We start from the raw sequence: 20,747 nt of genomic DNA, 5'->3' as shown, positions 1-20,747 counted from the left end.
TAAAGGATCAATTGTTAAATTAATAATAGCCCTGTAATTTTTGTTGGCGAATTATGTTGTAGATTTGTGATGAAGTTTACAAAAGTGTGTCCAAAGTATCGTAACTTTAACACCTGCATCAGGTGTTGCCAGGTGATGCTGTTGAACGCCCTCTCTCTGTCTAGTCCGACAAGAGAAGGTGCGCTCATGTCCGACGACCCCCTCCCAGCCCCTTTGGAAACCCATGACTGCTTGTTTGCCCCTTACACAACCTATTTGGTGGGAAGTCAGTAAGTTAGGTAGGAACATTTGGATTCTCATTCCTATGATTTTAGTAAGAAATTTAACATCTTGGTTAAGTAGTAAGATTGGTCGATAGGAGCTCAAGGCTTCTGAGTCTGTCTGGTTTTTGGGGATAAGAATGACTCGGGCCTGATTGAGAGTGTCTATTGGTAGACCTTCAAGATATATTTGGTTAAATAGGCTTTTCAGAGTGGGACTGATATGGAGTTTTAGGGTTTTGTAGTATTCTGCCGCCTCTGGGCCTGGTGCCATCCTGGATTTCAGTGTTTTGATTGGTCTGTGTATTTCCTCCTCCATGATAGGTTCACTAAGGAGCTGCCTGGCCTCCTCATCAAGTTGGGGGAGGGCTAGGCTTTTAAGAAAATTCATGCTCTGAGCATGATTGTCCTTTGCTAAATTTCTATGGTAGTCATAAAACAATTTATTCATTCATGAGATGTGCATCTAGTGCTGCCCGGTGAGGTGATAGCAGTACTAGGTTTGAATTTTGACCTAGGATTAGCTAGGCGGGCCAGGAGCTTCCAGGACCTTCCACCCCACCTAAAGAAGTATTTTTGTTGAAAGTCTAACTTCGATTGTACATAGTTTGCGACAAATGTGTTAAGGTAATTTTGAGCTTCTTTGTATAGGTGTTTGTGGTCATCTGTGGGGGTCAGTCATGTATTGTCTGTGTGCCTGTTTGAGAACATTTTCTACGGAGGCAAAGTCTTGTTTCCATGCCTTTTTAGCTTATGCAGCAAATTAGATTATTTGTCCCCTCAAGACCGCTTTGGACATTTCCCATAGTAGTTTTGGGTCATCCGTGTGTTCCAGATGGTCATCGATAAAGTTAGCCTAACTGGCCTGGAGATGACTTTGGAAAAACTTATTATTAGCAAGAAATGCTAGGAAATACCAGTGTGCAGTGAATGGGCTGGATGTTTATGTATCGGTAAAGTGATAGGCTCATGGTCCGAGACCACTATTGTTTCTATCGTGGTGTTGATTACATGGGACAGTACTGCTGAGGTGACTAAAAACCTGGCAATTCTTGATAAAGAGTTGTGTACTAGGGAGTGAAATGTGTATTCCCTCTCCGTGGCGTGTAGTATCCTCCATGGGTCATGTAAATTATAGGAATGTTAGGGTCAAGCATGTAAGGCCATGATCACTGTCTGTGGGAGACGAGGAACCCGTTGGAGATCTATCTAGAAGATGGTCATGAACAGCATTAAAATCAACCCCTATTATTATTTAGTCAATGTCGATTTGAGCAAGTAATTTGAGGAAAAAGGGTTTAGTACATGAATTTGGAGCGGATACATTAATAATACAGTAGCAAGATAAAGCGGCCTTCAGGCTCTGTCACAACTGTGAATAACATATTGCAAATTAGAGTGCAACAGGATCGCCACCCCTCTGGTTTTCGAATTATATTAAGTCACGATTCAGGCCGGGATCCAGGGGGCCATGGGTTTTGTAGCTTCAGAACGTGAGTTTCTTGTAGTAATGTGATTTGGGCTTGATCTTTAGTCAGGTAGGTGAGTATCTTCTTTCATATGATCAGTGTGTTTGCTCTCTTTATGTTCCAGGATAGGAACTTGAGAGTAGAAGCAGAGTTGTGTTGAGTTCATTGAGACAATTTTGTTCAGCTGACTCCTCGGCATGGTGCATAGTGGAAGACATGTTGATGCTTAGAAGTGGGATTCCATCTGTCCCAGCTCGAGCAGATAGGTAAGTCCTGGTGTGGAGACGGATGGGGCAGGGTACAATAGCGGCATGAACAGGGCCTTAGGGCCAACTTGTGTACGATGGCTTAAACCAACAGATTGGGAAGGTGAGATCAGGCACTGGATGTGATCAGGAACTGGATGGGTAGGCCGGCTGGATGAGTCCTTATCCCAATCAGGCATGGCATCTTGTAGGAATTTTTAGGCCTCAGCCACTGATGAAGTGGAGAGGGTGTGATGGGCAATTTGTAGGCGAAGAATGACTGGGTAGAGAAGGGCAAACCGTGTGCCTTTTCTATATAGCATTGAACATATGGGAGTGAATGCCTTTCGTCTCTGGGTGACTTGAGCAGAGTAGTCCTTGAATATCAAGATTTTGTTGTCTTGTATGTGGGATTATTGGAGGATTTGTAAGCTGCAAGTATACGCACTGTATCGTGATAATTAAGACATTTTGCAATAATTGGCCTGGGTCTTGACTGTTTGCCCGGCCTGTCTGGCCCAAGCCTGTGTGCCCTTTCAATAACAGGAAGGGTGTCCGAGGTGGTTTCAATTTGTAGAGTATCTCGGATCCAAGATTGTAGAGTAGCAATTATGTCAGTGGATCTCAAGTTTTCTGGGAAATCAACAAATTTAAGATTGCTTCACCGGCTTCTGTTTTCTAGGTCATCCAACTTGTCTTGCAGGGATGTTAATGTGGTATGCTGCTGCTGAATGGTGGAGTGTGGCTGATGAAACTCATCTTCCGTTGTGCTTTGTCTTGATTCTAACAGCGTGAGTTGGGATGAGTGAGCTTGTAGGAGATGTAGAGCATTATCTGTAGACCCTTTGAGGTCTTTAAATTGTGTTTCAAAAATCAGTTTGAGTAGATTGGAGACTTCTTGTATTGTCTCCGATGCTTGCCATGATACAGGAGTGGCTTGGAGAAGCGCTTGGGATGGACCGTCTTTGTCACTGTCTCTGAGTCAGTTGGAGAGAGATGTGGAGTTGAAGGTAAGGTAGGTTCTTTGAGATGTGGCTTGAGATTGGCTATTTTTTAACAAAAGATATTTAGCACTATAAATCCTTAGTTGTTTCTGGCAGCTCACTATTATTGAGAGCTAACTGTAAATCTTATGTGTGTAAAATTAATCAGGGCTTTGGGACTATCTGTGCTTCTTACTTATGTAAATTGCACAGCAAAATATCTGTCTTAAGAGGCATAAAGAGACTTTAACCATAAGGTTGAAATAAACATCACTGCTGCGTGCAACAGTCAACAAACTTCTTATATTTACTGAAATCAAACCATGTGCCACACACTTGGACGTTTACCAACCCTTAATATGAATTGCTAAAGAGTTAGTGGAAAATTTCAAGAAAGCGAGCATGGTTTTTCACTCAGTACAGACTGAATTCTCACACAATTCATATTAACATTTCCCAAAGGAGCCAAGCACAACAAAATGAAGATACTTGGAGAAAGTGATTTTTTTTTCCAAACTTCTTATTTAAAAGTGTTTTACAATTAATTATATAAAGTAAGTCCAATCCAAGAACTCCAGTCTGGCAATTTTTTGTTGCTGCATTAAAAACACTTAATTGTTGGCTCTATAATTTGCATGTAACATGTTAAATATTGTGTTATTCTCTGCTTTAAATCTATGAGACAGAGACATACCAATTATCATTTGTTGTTAATACCCACTACTGCTAGTTTATGTATTTCATTGATTTTAATTAATGCTTTTTTTTTTTTATTGCCGATTTTATTATTGTTTGTTTTAATTATTTACCAAAAACTCAAGTGCATTTTAATAATGGTAACATTTTAGCACATTTCTAAAAAGACATTTGTGAAATCAAGTGAGGTTTTTTTCTGATAAAAAATTATCACTCAACATGTCTGTATCTATAAAACAAGCGAAACTATGAAGGACGGTGGAGAACTAGTATAATTAACCATTAGAATATTATGACCTTAAAAAAGGTACTATAGTGTTTCGGAAGCATAAATATACATAAAAAATAAACACAGAAAATGCTAACTCACATGATACAGAACACATCCTGGTTCTTGGTGTAGGTTATATAGTGCCTTAAATGGTAGCACTGAGCATCTCTTCTTAGTAGTGCAGTTTCCATCTTGGCTTCCAGGTAACCTGTAGATCCCGCTTGTCTTAGCATGGAATTGTGCTTTATCTTATAGACAAAGAGATACACATTGTGCAAACAATTTTTTTCTCCCAATAATGTTACATAGGTGACACTCTCCTTGCAAGCGGACAGACTAAATTTACCAGGGAGGCATAGCATAAAATAGAATATATCATAAATTATTTATTTATTTATTACAGTATACAGACCAATATGAAATGGAAAGAAGGCACTGTCGGTGAGCTGTGATCTAGCCACTGAAGCTCTTTCATATAAAGTACCGGATAGTCCTTGAGTTTACAATCTAAATTCAAATCCAACATTTTTTGCTTCACTTTGGCCAACTTTTGACCTCAAGACAACAATTCAGCTCTGTAGAATGCCAAATACGCTAGATCAATAATGCAGTTGGGGAATAGTTTCAAAATGTATTCCCAGCAAAATGCACATTTTTAGTAGTTTAATTTTTATCTTTTCAGCATCATCCTGTGATCAGGAACATCAGACTGCATTAGAAGAAGCCAGGCAGCCAAAGAATGGTAATGTGTTCATTCCAGAATGTGCGAGTGGTGGACTGTACAAACCTGTACAGTGTCACCCATCAACAGGCTATTGCTGGTGTGTTCTTGTTGATACTGGGAGACCAATACCGGGTACATCGACCAGGTGAGCTTTTAAGTTTACAATACACATTTTAATGGTATATACGTAGGATAATTGTCATTATTTTCTTTTTAACCACTACCAAGTGTATTAGCCTGACAACTTACCAACTCTGTGAGACTGCTCTTCCATGACAAGAGCTCTGTTAGTTTCTGTTTTGCATACCTGAGTGAATTCAATAATGCCTGTGTGTCTTATTGACATGCTGTTGTGAATGTTACATGTGAACTAATGGGGACTAAAATGGAGTTAAGTTTTTCACATACTGAGAATATTTAAAGGTTTATCAGGCATAAAAGTTGGAAACATAAATTTTTCACATAGTGAGAAAATGTAAAGGTTTATCAGGCAGAAAAGTGGGAAATATAAGGAGGGTGAGGTGGACCAAGTGAAACACCAAATTCTAAGTTCAAAGAATCTCTCATTAATACAATAATAAAGTACCATATTCCTCTGCTTTAAGTCATGTCTTTCAATGTCATTGTTTAATGACTGATTTTTATTATTTTATTTCTAACAAGCTTTGTTATGCTGATTGGATGTTGCTCCAAAACAACTTTAGCTTAATGAAACAGTTTTGGTGTATAGATCATGCTCCAGCAGTTTTAATTACCTGCTATTTATGAATTAAATAATTGTGTTTATGCAGTCATAGTTATACCTCCCAGCACGTGAGTTACACAGCCTTTCTACACACTTCCTGTAAAAAGAGATATCTAATGTTTAAACTTCCTTTATTGCACATTGTGTGTAATTTAGAATGTATTATACCCTACTCTGTTAATAGTCTTCTTGACCCTGCAGTAGCTTCCTGTGTGTGATAAAAGTTCAGGTTATAGAGCAGGAGGTAAACACATCTAAAGTAAGTTAACATTTGATTGAAAATTAAACTAGTTTCCATGCAGGCTTTGTGTGAGTAACAGCCAGGGGAGGTTTTGGCTAGGGCTGCATAAAAAGAAACAAAGGTGATTTAACTCCTACATGACAAATAATTGAGCAGTTCGATTATGGGGGCATGGTTTATACACCAAAACTGCTTTATTAAGCTAACGTTGTTTTGATGCCTGTAGTATAGATGCATATAATCTACAGTATAAATGACTCAATAATTTTCTCATTAAAGTTAATTTTAAAACTCAAAGTTCAGTGAATAGACATGTACGTTTTTTCTTGTTTTCCTGTTTTTCTTAAGTAGTAGGCACACAAATTCTCCAGTTTTCCATGATGTGTTTGGTTTTCATCAGATATGTGGTAAAAGTAGGAGCCAGATCTTCATTTGTTTGTTACTTTTGATTGTAAAGATTGCAGAAGCTGACACTGCTAGCCTAACTAACATCGTTGCAATATTCCCTGTTAAAACATTCCGAGACAGTGAGTCAAGAGGAAGAATTTTTTTACAGTTTGAATTATGTGGCAAAAGTCGGACGTAATCAAAAGACAAGTCCTTGGTTTGGAATGTGAGATCTTTTCATGGCTTAATGTTGGAAGTTATTTACTAAATATAATGGTATAACGACATACAAATGATGAATAACACAGTAACTACTATGGAGTTATATACAAATTATGATAGGTATAAAAAAAGGAAAAATAGGTTGCTGCAGAAAAGTAGTATGTATGTATGTGTATATATGAGAAAGTGTAATTAACACACGTGGTACTATTACTAATATCCCCAAAATTTAATGAAGTGCCAAGTAAAAAAATACTTTTATAGTACACATGATGTATTATTACTGGAAACAAAGATGAAACAAAATCATGGATAATGATCTGCTTTTATACAACACTTAATTCCAATTATGTTCTGCAAAACTGTATTGAAAATTGTATTGGTGAGAAGTAAAAACTAAAATAGAGACCAATTGCTCTACTACTCTTTCCTCCATTTTATGACACTACTTGAAGTTGCCTTGTCTGTTAGATATTGTGACATACACTGATCTGCATTTACTTTGATATAAAAACATATAATTTTATTATTTGCATATATTATATACAAGTGATATTTAAAAAACAAAAAAACAAACCCCTGTTAGACATGTGCACCAGTTTTTCGTTTCGTACAAATGATTTTGTGCTAAATTAAAAAAAAAAAATTGTACACTCGGCTTCCCGAACGCCGGTCAACTTGGTGAACGCCTGCTTCTTTTCACCGACCAGACAGAAGAACATTCCTGTTGTACCCTTCATCTAATTTAGGCAGATTTTTGGGTATACGTCTGATTGCTTGGAGAATTTACTTGGATGCTACATTTTCTTCTGGAGAACATTCAAATCAACACCCGAACTGCGAGCTATAAACACTCAACTTTTAGCAGTTTGGGAGGAACCGAAAGCAAATGGATATCTGAAATACCAGCGTTCATAACAGGCAGCGCTGCCCAGTCACTAGTACTTTTACATTTGTTTAGGCAACATGCGGGAGGATTTAACCTCCCTTTTATCAATATGGGAGTCATAATCACCCCCATAGTGATTTATATTAAGTTTTAAATGACAGTGAGCAGCCAATGTCCGCTTGCTGTTTAGATGACATATCCCTACTCGCCACATGCCACGAGTAGGGGCATGCGGGATAATTTAACCTCCCTTTTTGTTTAATATGGTGTCATAGTGACCCCCATAGGTTTTAATGGGGGTGGGAGGGTAGAAATTAATAATTTTACAAGGAGAGAGCTGGTAGCGCTGCCAGTGTTATTTTCTCCATGCTGTGGGGGTTAATTCCCCTGCAGCACAGAGTCTATTAAAGGAACGAAACACAACAAAAAGGTTATTCATTCGCATTTGCCCTTTCGTTTAGTTTATATTTCGTATGTGGTGCTTTTGCTTAGGTTTTAGTAAACGAATGCGAAAAAAAACAGAATTTTCAGACGAAATCGTTATCGTACAAAAACAAATGCACATGTCTACACCCTATAAATTGTTTTAAAAATCCTAACTGCATGAAAAATTTAAAAAATTGAAGATTAATTGAGAACATGCACAAAGGCTAGTGTTAGCTAGAATTGAGAAAAGCTTAAGGACCAATTATGTTCTTTGCTGTTATCCCAATTCAGTCCTTAAACATCCTATGTCAATTTGAAATAACCTGTGTATTGAACACTGAGCTCTGTAAAACTATGCTGTTATTAAGTAAGGTTAGGTAAGATCCTTAAAGATTAAGATCTTTAAAGACTAAATTGTTATGGCAGCACAACCCGCCATTTCTCCTTAAAAGTTTAATAGTTGATCATATGGGAAGTTCCAAATCTCTTAAAGGAGAAGAGATTTAAAGGACAACTACTATCATTGTTTTATTATTACTGAAAATAAATGCTGCATGCAAAACAGCTTAGTTTTGAATTATTTTGTAATGAATACTTATAAGTTAATGATTTGCCCTTGTTCCATGGAGGCAGCCATTTTAGGAGCACATTTTATCTTCATGGCCATGCACAGCTTTGAAGATAAAGTGTGCCCCTAAATAATACCTTTTTAGAAGGCATTTTCTATATCAGTGTTCCCCAACCCAGTCCTCATGGACCACCAACAGTTCAGATTTTGTCAGTATCTCCATTGGAATAAAACAGGGAATTACATAAATCCTGGACTTTTGGTTGTCCACGAGGACTGGGTTAGGGAACACTAATCTAGATATCCTAAGCGTGTGCATAATATTAAGATTTGTAAACATGCGCTTGTTCTTGATTACAATTTAGAAAGTGGGCAGACTAGATGGGCCGAATGGTTCTTATCTGCCGTCACATTCTATGTTTCTATTACCTGAATGGATTTTGGTTGTTTGGTTGGTTGGATAAGATGGCTGTCTCTACAGTGAGTAAGGGTTACAGAGGCCATAAGATATGTGATATTTTTGTATTGATAATAAAAATAATCTACATTTTCCTATAACTCGGTTTTACTTACATAGAGAGACAGATATTAGCCCTTCATATTGGTTACACCTGCCAGAACTATCCAAAACAGAAATCCTACAATGCTTTGCTTTATGCATACAGCAAGGCCTGGAAATTATTTCATATTCCTTGACAAGTAGCAAAGGTGGCATATTGGTTTCTGGCACAGAGCAGGGTATTTGCTGAACACAGTAACATCTCATGCTTACTGGAAAAATGGGGGTAGGACCACTGTTTTAGTTAGGTTATTTCCTGTATAACCACATTTGTATCAAGAGATACACCACACATCCTTAAGCGTGGTTTATTCTGCTCAAGTGGCAGAATTAAAAGCGAATTCACAGCTCGGGAAATTGAAGAGCATCTATTTTCCTAAATCTCAGTATTTATAAAATGCTACAAAATACTTCAATACATACTTATCCATTGTCCCTTCCTCTCCTTTTTATGTAAATATTTATTTTTGTTGTGCACAAGAGAACAAAGAGTATCAAATGCCACAAGAGCATGTACAAGAGCATCAGATAACACAAAATAACACTTTGCATAATGTGATATAAATTCCTCTCCTTTCATTTTATCTATATCTGAGGACATTCCTACCAACATTTTGCTCGTACGCAATCTATTTTGACTGGAAGAAAGAGACTCCAGATTGGGTACTTTTCAAATGATACACCTATTGTTCCTACATAGTACTATCTCAAATATCATAGAACTCTTGATATGTTGGTCTACTGGGTAAAATATACTTCCATGCAATTAAAAAAAAAAGTATTGATCACTGTCCTTCACTTGTGCCCAATAGTTGTTTATATGATTTTTTTTTTTGTGCAAAATTTCCCAAACTTAAAAACACTCATGTATTCATACACAAACTTAAAATTCTAAATAAACTATTGTTTACTCCATTTATACATTGGGCACTGCAGTAATAAAATTGTGATCTTTTTTTAAACATGGCAAATTAGAACTCTTGATAATACAATTCACCAACTACAACAGTCAAGAATGGGTCTTGAGCACCTGGGCAAATGATCTCAAATTCCTTCAGGCTGTGACTTCTTGTTCACATAACTGGTATCTGGTAGGTGCATTCTTAAAATAGTCAAAAGCTGTGCTCATTGACAATAATCTTGTTGTAGAGGAAACTATAGATTTTGCTGGATGTTTTACAGCACAACTGAGTACATTGTAAAAGTTTTCTAAAATACAAAGCCCTTCTGAGTGTTAAGGTGCAGCAGGTTAACAGTAAGTATTTTGGACAATTTAGTTCTCACAAGAGGGATGTCGTTAGATCACCTGCATACCCTGGGTTGCATTTCACTAAGTTTGTTTGTTGTGGCAAGCCTTAGTGTAACCCAATCTTTATCCCTTCAAAGACCAAGAAACAGGTGGCAGCCAACATACTCAAAAAGCTTTCACATGAAATTCACCTGGCTGCAGAAAGATGTGTTACAGTAAAACTATCTCATTCTTGCAAAATCTAAATATATTAAAAATCTTTAACCCCTTCACTACTAAGCGGTTTTAAAAAAAAATTGCCTCCAGAATCCAAGTCATTAGAGTATCCTGGAAAAAAAATGTTTTATTGTATTTTTTTAAATTTTTTAGTATTCAGAGATAGCGCATTATTTAATGGATAAAAAAAATGGTTGGAGAGAATCTTTTTCAAAATCATTTACCAAATAATAAAGTTACAAATCAGGAAACAGTGTTGTAAATAAATATACATGTATTGTATAATTATAATATATTGTCACATAGCCCTGACATTGCCCATACTACAGCGATCTCTTTACAGCCATGTTGGCTCTTTGGGGACACACACATTCCTACATGCACACACATGTACAAACTGATACATGCACGTATATACACTCTGGTGCATGTATATATATATATATATATACACACACTCTCATGCAAGCACACACACGTGGAGACACACAGATATCCAGAGACACTGTCAATGACACGGATACCAAAATACAATGTCAGACACACAAATAAATATACTGATAAACACAAACTGTCACACATACACATATGGGGCATGGCTGCTTACCTTGCCAATTGTATATACATACAATATACATACAATTGGCAAAAATGGATTAAAAAAAATCTTAAGTAAACTACCATTGTATCCTTAAAAAAATGTGCTTTTGTTACCTATGCCATACCTATGTTTCTAGTTGTTTATTATTATTATTATTATGCCTATTTTTGCTCTTGTGGCATTGTAGGCGATTATGTTACTTTTGCACAACAAAAATAAAGAATTGTAAAAAAAATAAAAATAAATCTTAAGTAATCAAGAGTCATATTCAATATTATTCTTTTTCTGCTGGCAGATAATTACAAAAAAATAGCAATAAGGAGTAAATATAAAGAAAAATGAGTAGTTATGATGCTTGTTTCTAATTATTCTTTTCATTTTTCTTCTTCTACTATATGGCATTTCGATACTGCTCTAACCTGTTTACCCATCTACCCTGTCCATCCATATTAACTCTGCTTTATGTTCTATGAAATCACAGTATAGTGGAGACCACACATTTTATCTGTAATAATGTATCCTTATGCTTGGCAGTCTTATCAGACATGCAGCATTCTTTTCAGAACTTCAAATAGTTACAAAGTTGCCTTTGTCAGAAGTAAGCACATACTATATCTGAATTATTTGCTAACTTCACTGTACATTATATTGTTTTTTTATAATATTCTGCTGCCTATTTTACTCCTTCCAATATACTCACAGCCTCAGCAGCCTCATAAATTAAAAGAGGTTTGAGGGAATTTTTAGCCACAGTAAATTTTCAGTGAGTCACTGTTAATATTAGAATCTTATTTATCTACTATACCTCACTGAGTTAAAGGGAGGATAGAAGAATGGAGAGCTTTAATTTGGTCCAAATTTGATCTAAATTATTAGGGGAATACAGGATCCATAGCCCATCATTGAGAAGATCCTTGTGTGCTGAAAGTTTGTAACAGTCAATATAGAACAATATATAGGAGTACTAATACCAATTTGTTGTGGGTACATTGGTTATTCCATGTCTCTATTACAAAAGTGAACTGAATAAAAACATGTCTTCATACACATAGTTTTAAACTTCAGCATTTGCTGTATTGTGTTTTCCTTGCTGGCTGTTCTGCAGGTTCATGAAGACCCAAGTGCAGAGGGCCTATCAGGACCCCAGCTATGGTTTAATTGGGTACATACATAGAAAATCACATCCAAGCTGTTGTAGGCCAACAGCAACACGAGCTTGTGTGTGCACTGCAGCATTTGCGGCCAGCTTGTTTTTTCCTGGCACTTGACCTATATTCAGTGCATAAAACCAATCCAAGTTATTTCTAAAATCTAAACTGTTATGCAGATGAAATAGACTTTGTCTCAAATAAATTCTAGCAACCATTGGTAATATTCACATTGATTAATAAACTGTCTGTGTCTTCGCTGCCACCAATGTCACAGGTCCCCCATAACATAGTTTGCCAACATCAATAACAGAAAAATTTTCTAATAGCTCACCTTTTGTTGAGGTCTGTAAATATTATTCACATGCATCTGTAATCTTTAAAACACATTGTATTTTTTTGGCAATGCACAGTTGTGAACAACATATGACAATTGCAGCTCTGTGATATATTGCCTGAGTTTAACACTTGAAAATATTGATTGCAAACATATGTTTCAGTAATAAGTTCCCCTATAAGACACCTTACTTCTTGGTGGGATTGTGAAAGGTTCATAAAAAGGATCATTACTCTTTGTAAAGGTTATGGCTGTTTTTCTGTTAAACTTGATGGATCCCTTCGATCTTATATAGCATATTAATCTTGTTACTGCTTGCAGGGTCTGCATTTTATTTCATTGTACCGCACAGCAGGCCCTTTCATAACACAGTATGTTAGCAGAACAAATGAGACCACACTAAAATAAAACGAGACTGTTAGCCTGTATGTTTCTCTACTTTATAAGTGTGTGTTGGTTTATATCTGTTTTTTTCTGAATTAAATTGTGTTTACCTCACCACTTTCCCCTTTAAGCCGTAACAACTGGACAGGAACAGTGAATTAGCTGTCAGTGCTGTTTATTGAACAAAATGTACCAATTAGATGTTTTCTATTTCTTTTAAAATAATTGAGATCGCTCAATGAACTCTCATTATAATCTTTTAGGTGCTTATTATTTTCTATTATCTATTCCACCGCCAGTAATGTACTAGTGCATAGGTAAAAGTTAAGAAAAAAAGAAGTGTGTGATGTTGGGTCACATTTACGAAGTCATTTAGATATTGGTACCAACTCATTGCAAGTGACCCAATACTTTCTCCTTTTAATATGCCTCAGGTCACTATTAAGCAAGTATTTCCTTCATTATGGTCACTGCAAGTCTTATTGCTCTGGATCCTGTATGCACTGTACTCACTAATCCCCTTGGTAATAAACACTTTGGATACCAGATGTGCGTTTACTTTACAATGTATGTACATACTTGAGGCCCTCAAAAAGTTAAAGGAACACCATAGTGTTAGAAATACAAACATGTATTCCTTGAGCCCCCTCCCCCCCCCAATACAGGACAATAGGGAACTAAATTGGGATGGCAAAACTGGACCCTGTCTTACTAAAATCTGACCGAGTGGGGGCCTGCATGTTTCACCCAGTAAATTGCAAAAAAACAACTAATTAGAGCTTTAGATAAAAATACTAAGGGGTTTATTCCCAAAATAGCAAATTGTATTGAGGCTTTAATTGACAACCCTAGCTAAAGCTTGAGTCAGACACAGTACTTGCCAATAAGTTGACAGGTACACTATGTTGGGTGATTTGAATAATTACTTTTCACAGAAGAAACAGTGCTGCTGGTATATATTTTCTTTTTAAATATTTATGAAATAGCAAAATCAGCTATCAGTTTTACCTCAGATACATTTCTACCTGCCATTGTGTGAGGGAATAGGAGGTATACTATAGACTGGATCTCTCCTGTTCAACACTGGCACCATGCACTGCAAACCACTTGCACACAACTGGTGAATTGGAGGTGTCCAAATTGGATTATCAAAACGAATTTCAATAACAAAATTCAGAGAAACTGAGTCAGTGCACAATGTTGGACAATAAAAATGGAAAGGTAATTTCAGAACAACCTAATTAAACAAACCAAATTAATAATATAATTACTTATGTACTCTATTGCAAGGGTTCAACAGTTTTAACCTCATATTGAACTTTAATAGTCAGTCTAAATCCTATCCTCCAAAATAGATGATTTAAAAGAAATCAAACATTATTGTTGGGTTTCGTCCACCACCACAGTACCTTTAAGACTAACTGCCTGTTCTTCTACAACTATACATTATACAACTTATTAACGTAAACCTTATATATTCATATTTAAAACATGGGCAAATCTCCTCTAAATCCAACAGCAAGTTTTTATTTGCAAGAAAATATATCCCTCTTGTTTAATTCAATGGGATACTTATATTTTCAGATAAACTAACAAGAATAATATCAAATTATTTAACCCGTAAGGGTATTTATCTTTCTTTAGCATTCAGATTTCTCTGTTTTTCAAATACGGCCAGGAGCCTTCTTCTATTATGGTATTCGTGAACAAAAAAGTTAAGCTTTAGCAAATTCTTCACCTGGCTCTTTAGTTAATTTCATTTTGTACAATCAAATAAAAATGGATTGAATATCCATCAGCATAAGAAGCTTTGGAGGATTAAGTCCACAATGAGACTTCATGCAATTGTCTTTTGTGAGTTAAAAAAAAGCGTCTTTCATAACAATGAGGATAGAAGCGGTCTTTATCATAGAGTTAGGCTGGTATTCTGATAACTGATGGATGACCTTTTTATTCAGCCAAGAAAACAGTGAAATAGAAATCTCTAAGTGGTGTGCACTAATGTAGTTACTGGCAATTTGCCTGATACCTGATTAATCTGATACCTTCTTTTTTAGTCGTTAATTTCCTTTACTTTTACCTCATTTCTCGGATATACTCTGTTGCATATACTTGTGTCTGGATTTAGTATGTATACACATTATTCGCAAGATGCAGTTAGCTCACTTCCTTTTATGAACAGAAATGAATTCTATTTAACTGTTCATTGGTATGGAAAAGTAGAATCATTTAAAGGAACACTCCAAAATGTGAAAACTGAAGTGCTTTAGGGATTAACCCCCTCTTTCTTACTTTATAAAAGTGACAATTTGAAGAGAAATTTGCAATAAAGCTCCTAGGTTGTACATTTCCAGCTTTCAATCACACAGCTAGGAGAAGCGATTGCTCTTCCTTTCTTGCTTTGAGTACTCGTTTGTGTATGAAAGGCTATTGGTGCTGTGCAGCGATTGCTGAGCATGCAAAGTATGACACCAATGCTTCTTTATGAGAATCATTGGTTTAACACAAGAGTTCTGCTGGGGGTTGACTGGAGCAGCAGGGAGAACACCTCCTTTCTGCTGCATTAGAAGTTGGTAGGGGAACGGGGATACCCAGAAATATACAGCAACAATTCAAAATGACAGCATTATAAATAAATGCATTTATTTATGATTTTGGATTGTTCCTTTAGGATAAAATTTTGTAGAAAAGCATGAACATTGTTTGCTATGTTTGCCTTTATCTATAGGAGACTGAACATAGGCTTATATGAAAACTGATAGTCTGCATTAGTTGGATCCACAGGAAAATCTAGATGCAAACATAGTTCATAGAATGTATTTATACAAATATAAAATATATAATAATTAAATGTACAATATTCAATGTCGAAAAAAAGTTAAAGGTGAAGAAAGAAAGCCTGTAACCATGTTTTTTTTTGATCCAAGTGTGAAGGTGGAGCTCCTGTAAACTTGGGGCCACTAGGGTTTTTGTTGGTTCCTTGGCAACTCAGACAAAAATTTTGGCATCACGTGTACTTATATGAATACGCTATTAATCGTACAAGCAGTGCCTTGTCCTCAGTGTTATGTACAACTGACTAAATTAAGTGAAAAAGTATAAATGAGTTCAGCCTCCATCCATCATACGTGGCAGAGAGCAATCCATCTTTCAGTATAAGATCTCCCACATTCATTATACACAGCAGGGTGAGATTTATGAGTCCATGTGAGACATCTTCCATATATTAAACACTGCAGAGAGGGATTTAGCTGCCTGTACCTGTCTGCTTGAACCCCACTCCATCCATTGTATACTGCAGAAAAACATTTACCTATTTATTTGGGCCAGAAGTCTGAGTTAGTAAATTCATGGTGGTTCAAGTATAATATCTGGCTAAATCATACCTTCAGTTTATATAAATGATGTGTCCAAGATAGATAACTATGTTGCTTTAGTTATCAAAAACAATACTTGTGTATGTTTAGAAGATGTGAAAAGAATTTAGGATGGTGTGTTAACAATGAATGAAAAAAGCATAATTAATAACCATTTCTAATGGTGAATGTAGAACACGTCTATAATACTTGTTCCCAATGGTGACAGCTTGGATTCTTATCATAAGTAGACAACATGAAGTTTTAATGCACTTTATATTTAATTATACATTGTGCATCATTGTAAAGTATCCATATAAAGATATGTGTCAGATTGAATAAAACTGGCCATTTGCCTCTGAACAGGAATGGCACTAGATTTGCAATATTCTTTACAAATTTGGAAGAATGTAGTAGTGTAAAAAAATGAATCAGTGTCCATATTTATATATATTTTTTCTCAGTAAATTTAGCTAGAGTTGAGCTCATAGTATGCATGTTTCTATCAATCATTTATTTTTTTCATAATTCACAAAATAGTTCAGCACTTACACATTTAATATAGATTAGAACATACTACTCCAGCTATCTTTTTTACAAAATGATTGGCTGTTGTGTTACTTCTATGCATAATCTAATATTTGCTAATTTATTTATTTATAAAATATTTTACCAGGAAAGATACATTGAGATTTCTCTCGTTTTCAAGTATGTCCTGGGTAAAAAATGCAACTGCAGATTGTATTTACAGATCTGTATACCTCAAATGCACTTCATATTTTACTTTAATTTAAGTTTTGGATAATAATAATGTTGTCCTCCGTACGTTAAATGCCTAGTAACTCTCTGCACTTAACTGATGCAGCTAGCCCTGCTTAACTTTCCCCACAGACCATCTGCAAAATCCTGCTTTTAATCACAGCTCCCCTTGCTCTAGAATCATCAGGATGCTGGTTGTCCAGCTTTTTGGCATGTTTCACTGGTTCACAATGTTTGAGTGAAAGAAAAGGGACACTAGGGAAGAGAAGATTGCAGAAATATGCCATTCTTAGTGCTTCCATTTTCACTTAGTAATTGATAAACAGATGTGTAAATGAAGAATGGAGGTAAAAGTGCTTGCATTTCTACATAACATAATTTTAATTTATTATGCACATTGGTTTTAGAAAACTATGGAAACCTGCAAATTACATTGCTGGCATAATTACTGAAACCAGTTAAAATTAATATAAAATATTAAATATTGTTATTACTCTACTTTCTAGGTATGAACAACCAAAGTGTGATAATGGTGCTAGAGCACATCCATCCAAAACAAAGGATTTATATAGGGGAAGGCAACTGCAAGGTAAGTTCAATATCACAAAAACTGTAGGTATCCAGCCACAGATTCAAACTCATTTACCCAGGCTTAAAAGTCATCCTTTATTGAAAAGTAAACTCACATCAGATCAGAACATGCAAATAAGATGGTAATGCAGGGTCCAAATGTAGGACAGAAGATCCAGACTCGGTCGTACATGCTTTAAAAAAGTATGACTTTAAAGCCTTTATGATCAAGCCTGGATCATCTGTCCTGCACTTAGACTCTGTTTACCATCATATTTGCATGCTTAATGGTAGTAGAACCCACCCAACTGGACTCTTTCATGGTAGGACCATTACCAATTCAATCATCTTTGTATCCAGCCACAGCCCTCCAGCTGTCTACATGAAGTTGTTATGACTAACTTTTAAGATTTAATGAAATGCATTGCAATTCAGTAAAAAGATTGAACAAGTAAAACTATCCATGTTGTTTTAATGTAATTATTATTTGTTTAACTGAAATCTCAGCAATTGTCAGACTGAAGGCAAGAGGATGCCTTTGCTAGACCTGACCTGTAACTATGAATAGTTGCGATGAATTCACTTTTAATTGCCAACAATTCTCACTTTTGTGAATAAAACTGTAAGTGAATAAGCTCAAATGGGAATTGTATCCTGCAGTTGGTACTGTCAATAGCTAGTTTAGTTTGTGTATATACTGGCAAGAAGAAGCTCTCCTAGCTCAGACACTACCCACCAGATTCTGCAATAATTACATTTCAGTTCCACGTAGCCTCTGTCTCTCATTCTACTGCAAAACACATATTCAAAAATACATATTCTAAAAACAGTGATCTTAGCTCAGATGTTGATGGCCTATAATTCACAGAATTCTTTGAATGTAACATATTCTGGAGAATCATGGAAGTTGTAGTTCAACAACATCTAGGTGCAGTCGTTTGAGATGCCTGTTCAAAAAAGTTAAGCAAGAGTCACAATCTAAAACTGATTAACTCAGTTTTCCGTTGCATAAATTCTAAGCTCAAATAATATTATAATATTATTAATATTTTATTTCCTCTCCATTCTTTATAAATTGTTCACTTTTGTTTTTGTCAGTCCATAATTCCTCACCATGGCCTTGATTTAATATTTTTGGAATAAACTTTTTAAATGATTGAATATTTTTGCATTAATCTTTAAAATTATTTTTCCAAATATGAAAATATAAAAAATCATATATAAAAAAATACATCAATGTATCAAAAATATAAAAAAATATAAAAATATCCAAAAATATTAATATGAGCCTTATATGTGTCAACTGTAGAGATGCAATGTGCTGAATGTTTCTATGCCATAAAAATCTGCATCTCTGGGAAAATATATTATGAGTTGCTGAGGAATCTGACCTTCAATCTGTATATATATTTTTACTTTATTTTATTTCAGAAAGATAATATACACTGCTTGCCTTAATTCACACTAGTGAAAAGCAGAAGCAGCAAAATAAAATAACAAAACATTAGCATGCCAAAGAAAACAGGGATACAATGCAGTAAATCCACACTTGTATGTTTGCATGCTCCAAGTTGACACACACAATATGAAGTGGCCTCATACTGGATTAATTCAAGAAAACAGAATACTATCTAGTCCTTTATGTAACTTGAGCTGTATTTTTAAATTCTTGTTTCATACTCCTATGGTATGAAGCATACCATAGAAGTATGCTGGTCAATCCTTTACTAAGAACCACATTTAGCAAACTGGGACAAACTCACATTGGGACCACACATTGAATGCCCACAACATTTTACTTCCAATTTTTTGTCAAAATGTTACCTTTCAGATTTGAATATGGCACAATTCAGAGTTTATTAAAAAAAAACTCTTACATTTATTATTTTTAATTCATTCTCTAATCAGTGCAGCTATTATACTATACCACCCAACATAGGCATCTTGAGAAGTGGAATGCTGATGCGAGTGGTATAAAGAGGGTGGTTCTGCCCAGAAAAGGGGTGGGTACACCCAAATTACTGACAGGTGAGTACGTCAGGCTGCCTTAATAAAGCAGGCAAGCCTACTGAAGGCAGAACTTGCAGGGAGCAAAATGTCATGCTCTCTGCAGGGTCCTGATGCCTTAAGTGTAGCACAAGCGAGTCTAATGATGCACTCGCTCTACACTTGTTCGGGAGAATTCTCTGGTGTCTTAAGAAGTGGGGATAACAGGACAGGACCCGAAAATCAGGACTGTGCTGCCAACATTTTAAAAACAGCATGACAATAAAAATATTATCACAATATAAATCACACTTAGCCCAAATAGGTCACCTGTCACTCACTAATCAAAGTATGAAATGTTATTTATGTACGCCTAGATTTTAAGCTTGTTTAAGCAGAGCACCATTTTCACCTCTCTGTTAATTTATGTATGTGATTTACTTTTTTTCAAATATCCCCTTGCTATAATATGCAAAGCACTGCAGAATATGTTGATACTGCATAAATCCTAGTAATGATAATAATAATACGAGTACAGTTCTCTAGTACATAGTTCCTAATATAACAATCACCTTTCATTTAACTTGTAAAATTTTACCAGGAACATTGGACTGTAAAGAAGTTGGTGATAATGTGTTGTAATTCAATTGTTAATTTCCAACACCTACATAGAGGAGACAATTTGTCTGAAATTTAACTTGAGCAGGAGTCAGTCTTTCTTTTTGATGAATGTAGCAATCTACCAGACACTATAGGGGCTTACAAAGTTTTAAAGGGCCATGTCCCAGTTGATTCATATATGTTTCCAGTTCTGCAGCTCATTGAATGTGGGACTCATGCCAGCGCCTAATATATTTTAGTTTAGGAAAAGAAAAATCCCTAATGGAATTTAGTTCAGTTAAGTTATTTTAAATATTTTACCTACAATAATAAATTATGGAGGATTTATTGCTAAGCCCTATAGGAATTCTTTGTTGTATCAACTTGAATATCTACTTATAGCTCACTAAAATATATCTTCAGCTGGTTTCCACAGAACTTGTAATCACAGATTTTATGAAATAATATTTAAACAATAATTTTGATTCACTTTAAAAATCGTTTGATATTGTTATTGTACAATTTTGTTAAACTAATCATTTTTCAATAGAAATCACATTTGAAACACTTTCAAAAATAATATAAAGGTATCTTGCTTTCTAAATCAATATTTGGATAGTTGGCACCACAGTGCTAAATATTCATGTTTTATGTTGCTTTTTGTGAATAATTGTATTCTTTATAGTATATAAATGAAAAAGTCAATATGTTTAATGCAACTAAAATAGTATCAGTCAAATGTTTGTAAGAAAGCTAAATTAAAGGATATAGTTGTACCTCTCATGAACATACTTTGTACCTTATGGATCAGTGACTGATTAAGCACTCTTTAGTCATAGAACAGTTGGTTGTTTAA

General features: G+C 35.4%; 1 protein-coding gene across 1 annotated transcript in view; it reads left to right on the top strand.

Moving 5' to 3' along the window:
- The window catches only part of SMOC2 (SPARC related modular calcium binding 2), a 219,435-nt gene that overhangs the window by 148,446 nt on the left and 50,242 nt on the right, over positions 1-20,747 (top strand). The window contains exons 8-9 of the mRNA XM_063443436.1: positions 4,607-4,793; positions 17,242-17,324. Coding sequence (XP_063299506.1) covers positions 4,607-4,793; positions 17,242-17,324 — 270 coding nt within the window. The remainder of the gene's footprint in view (positions 1-4,606; positions 4,794-17,241; positions 17,325-20,747) is intronic.

The sequence above is a fragment of the Pelobates fuscus genome, chromosome 2 (assembly GCF_036172605.1).
Source record: "Pelobates fuscus isolate aPelFus1 chromosome 2, aPelFus1.pri, whole genome shotgun sequence".
In the NCBI taxonomy this organism is placed as follows: Eukaryota; Metazoa; Chordata; class Amphibia; order Anura; family Pelobatidae; genus Pelobates; species Pelobates fuscus.
Note: the sequence above shows the minus strand (reverse complement) of the source record. Positions and strands in the feature narration are given on the sequence as shown.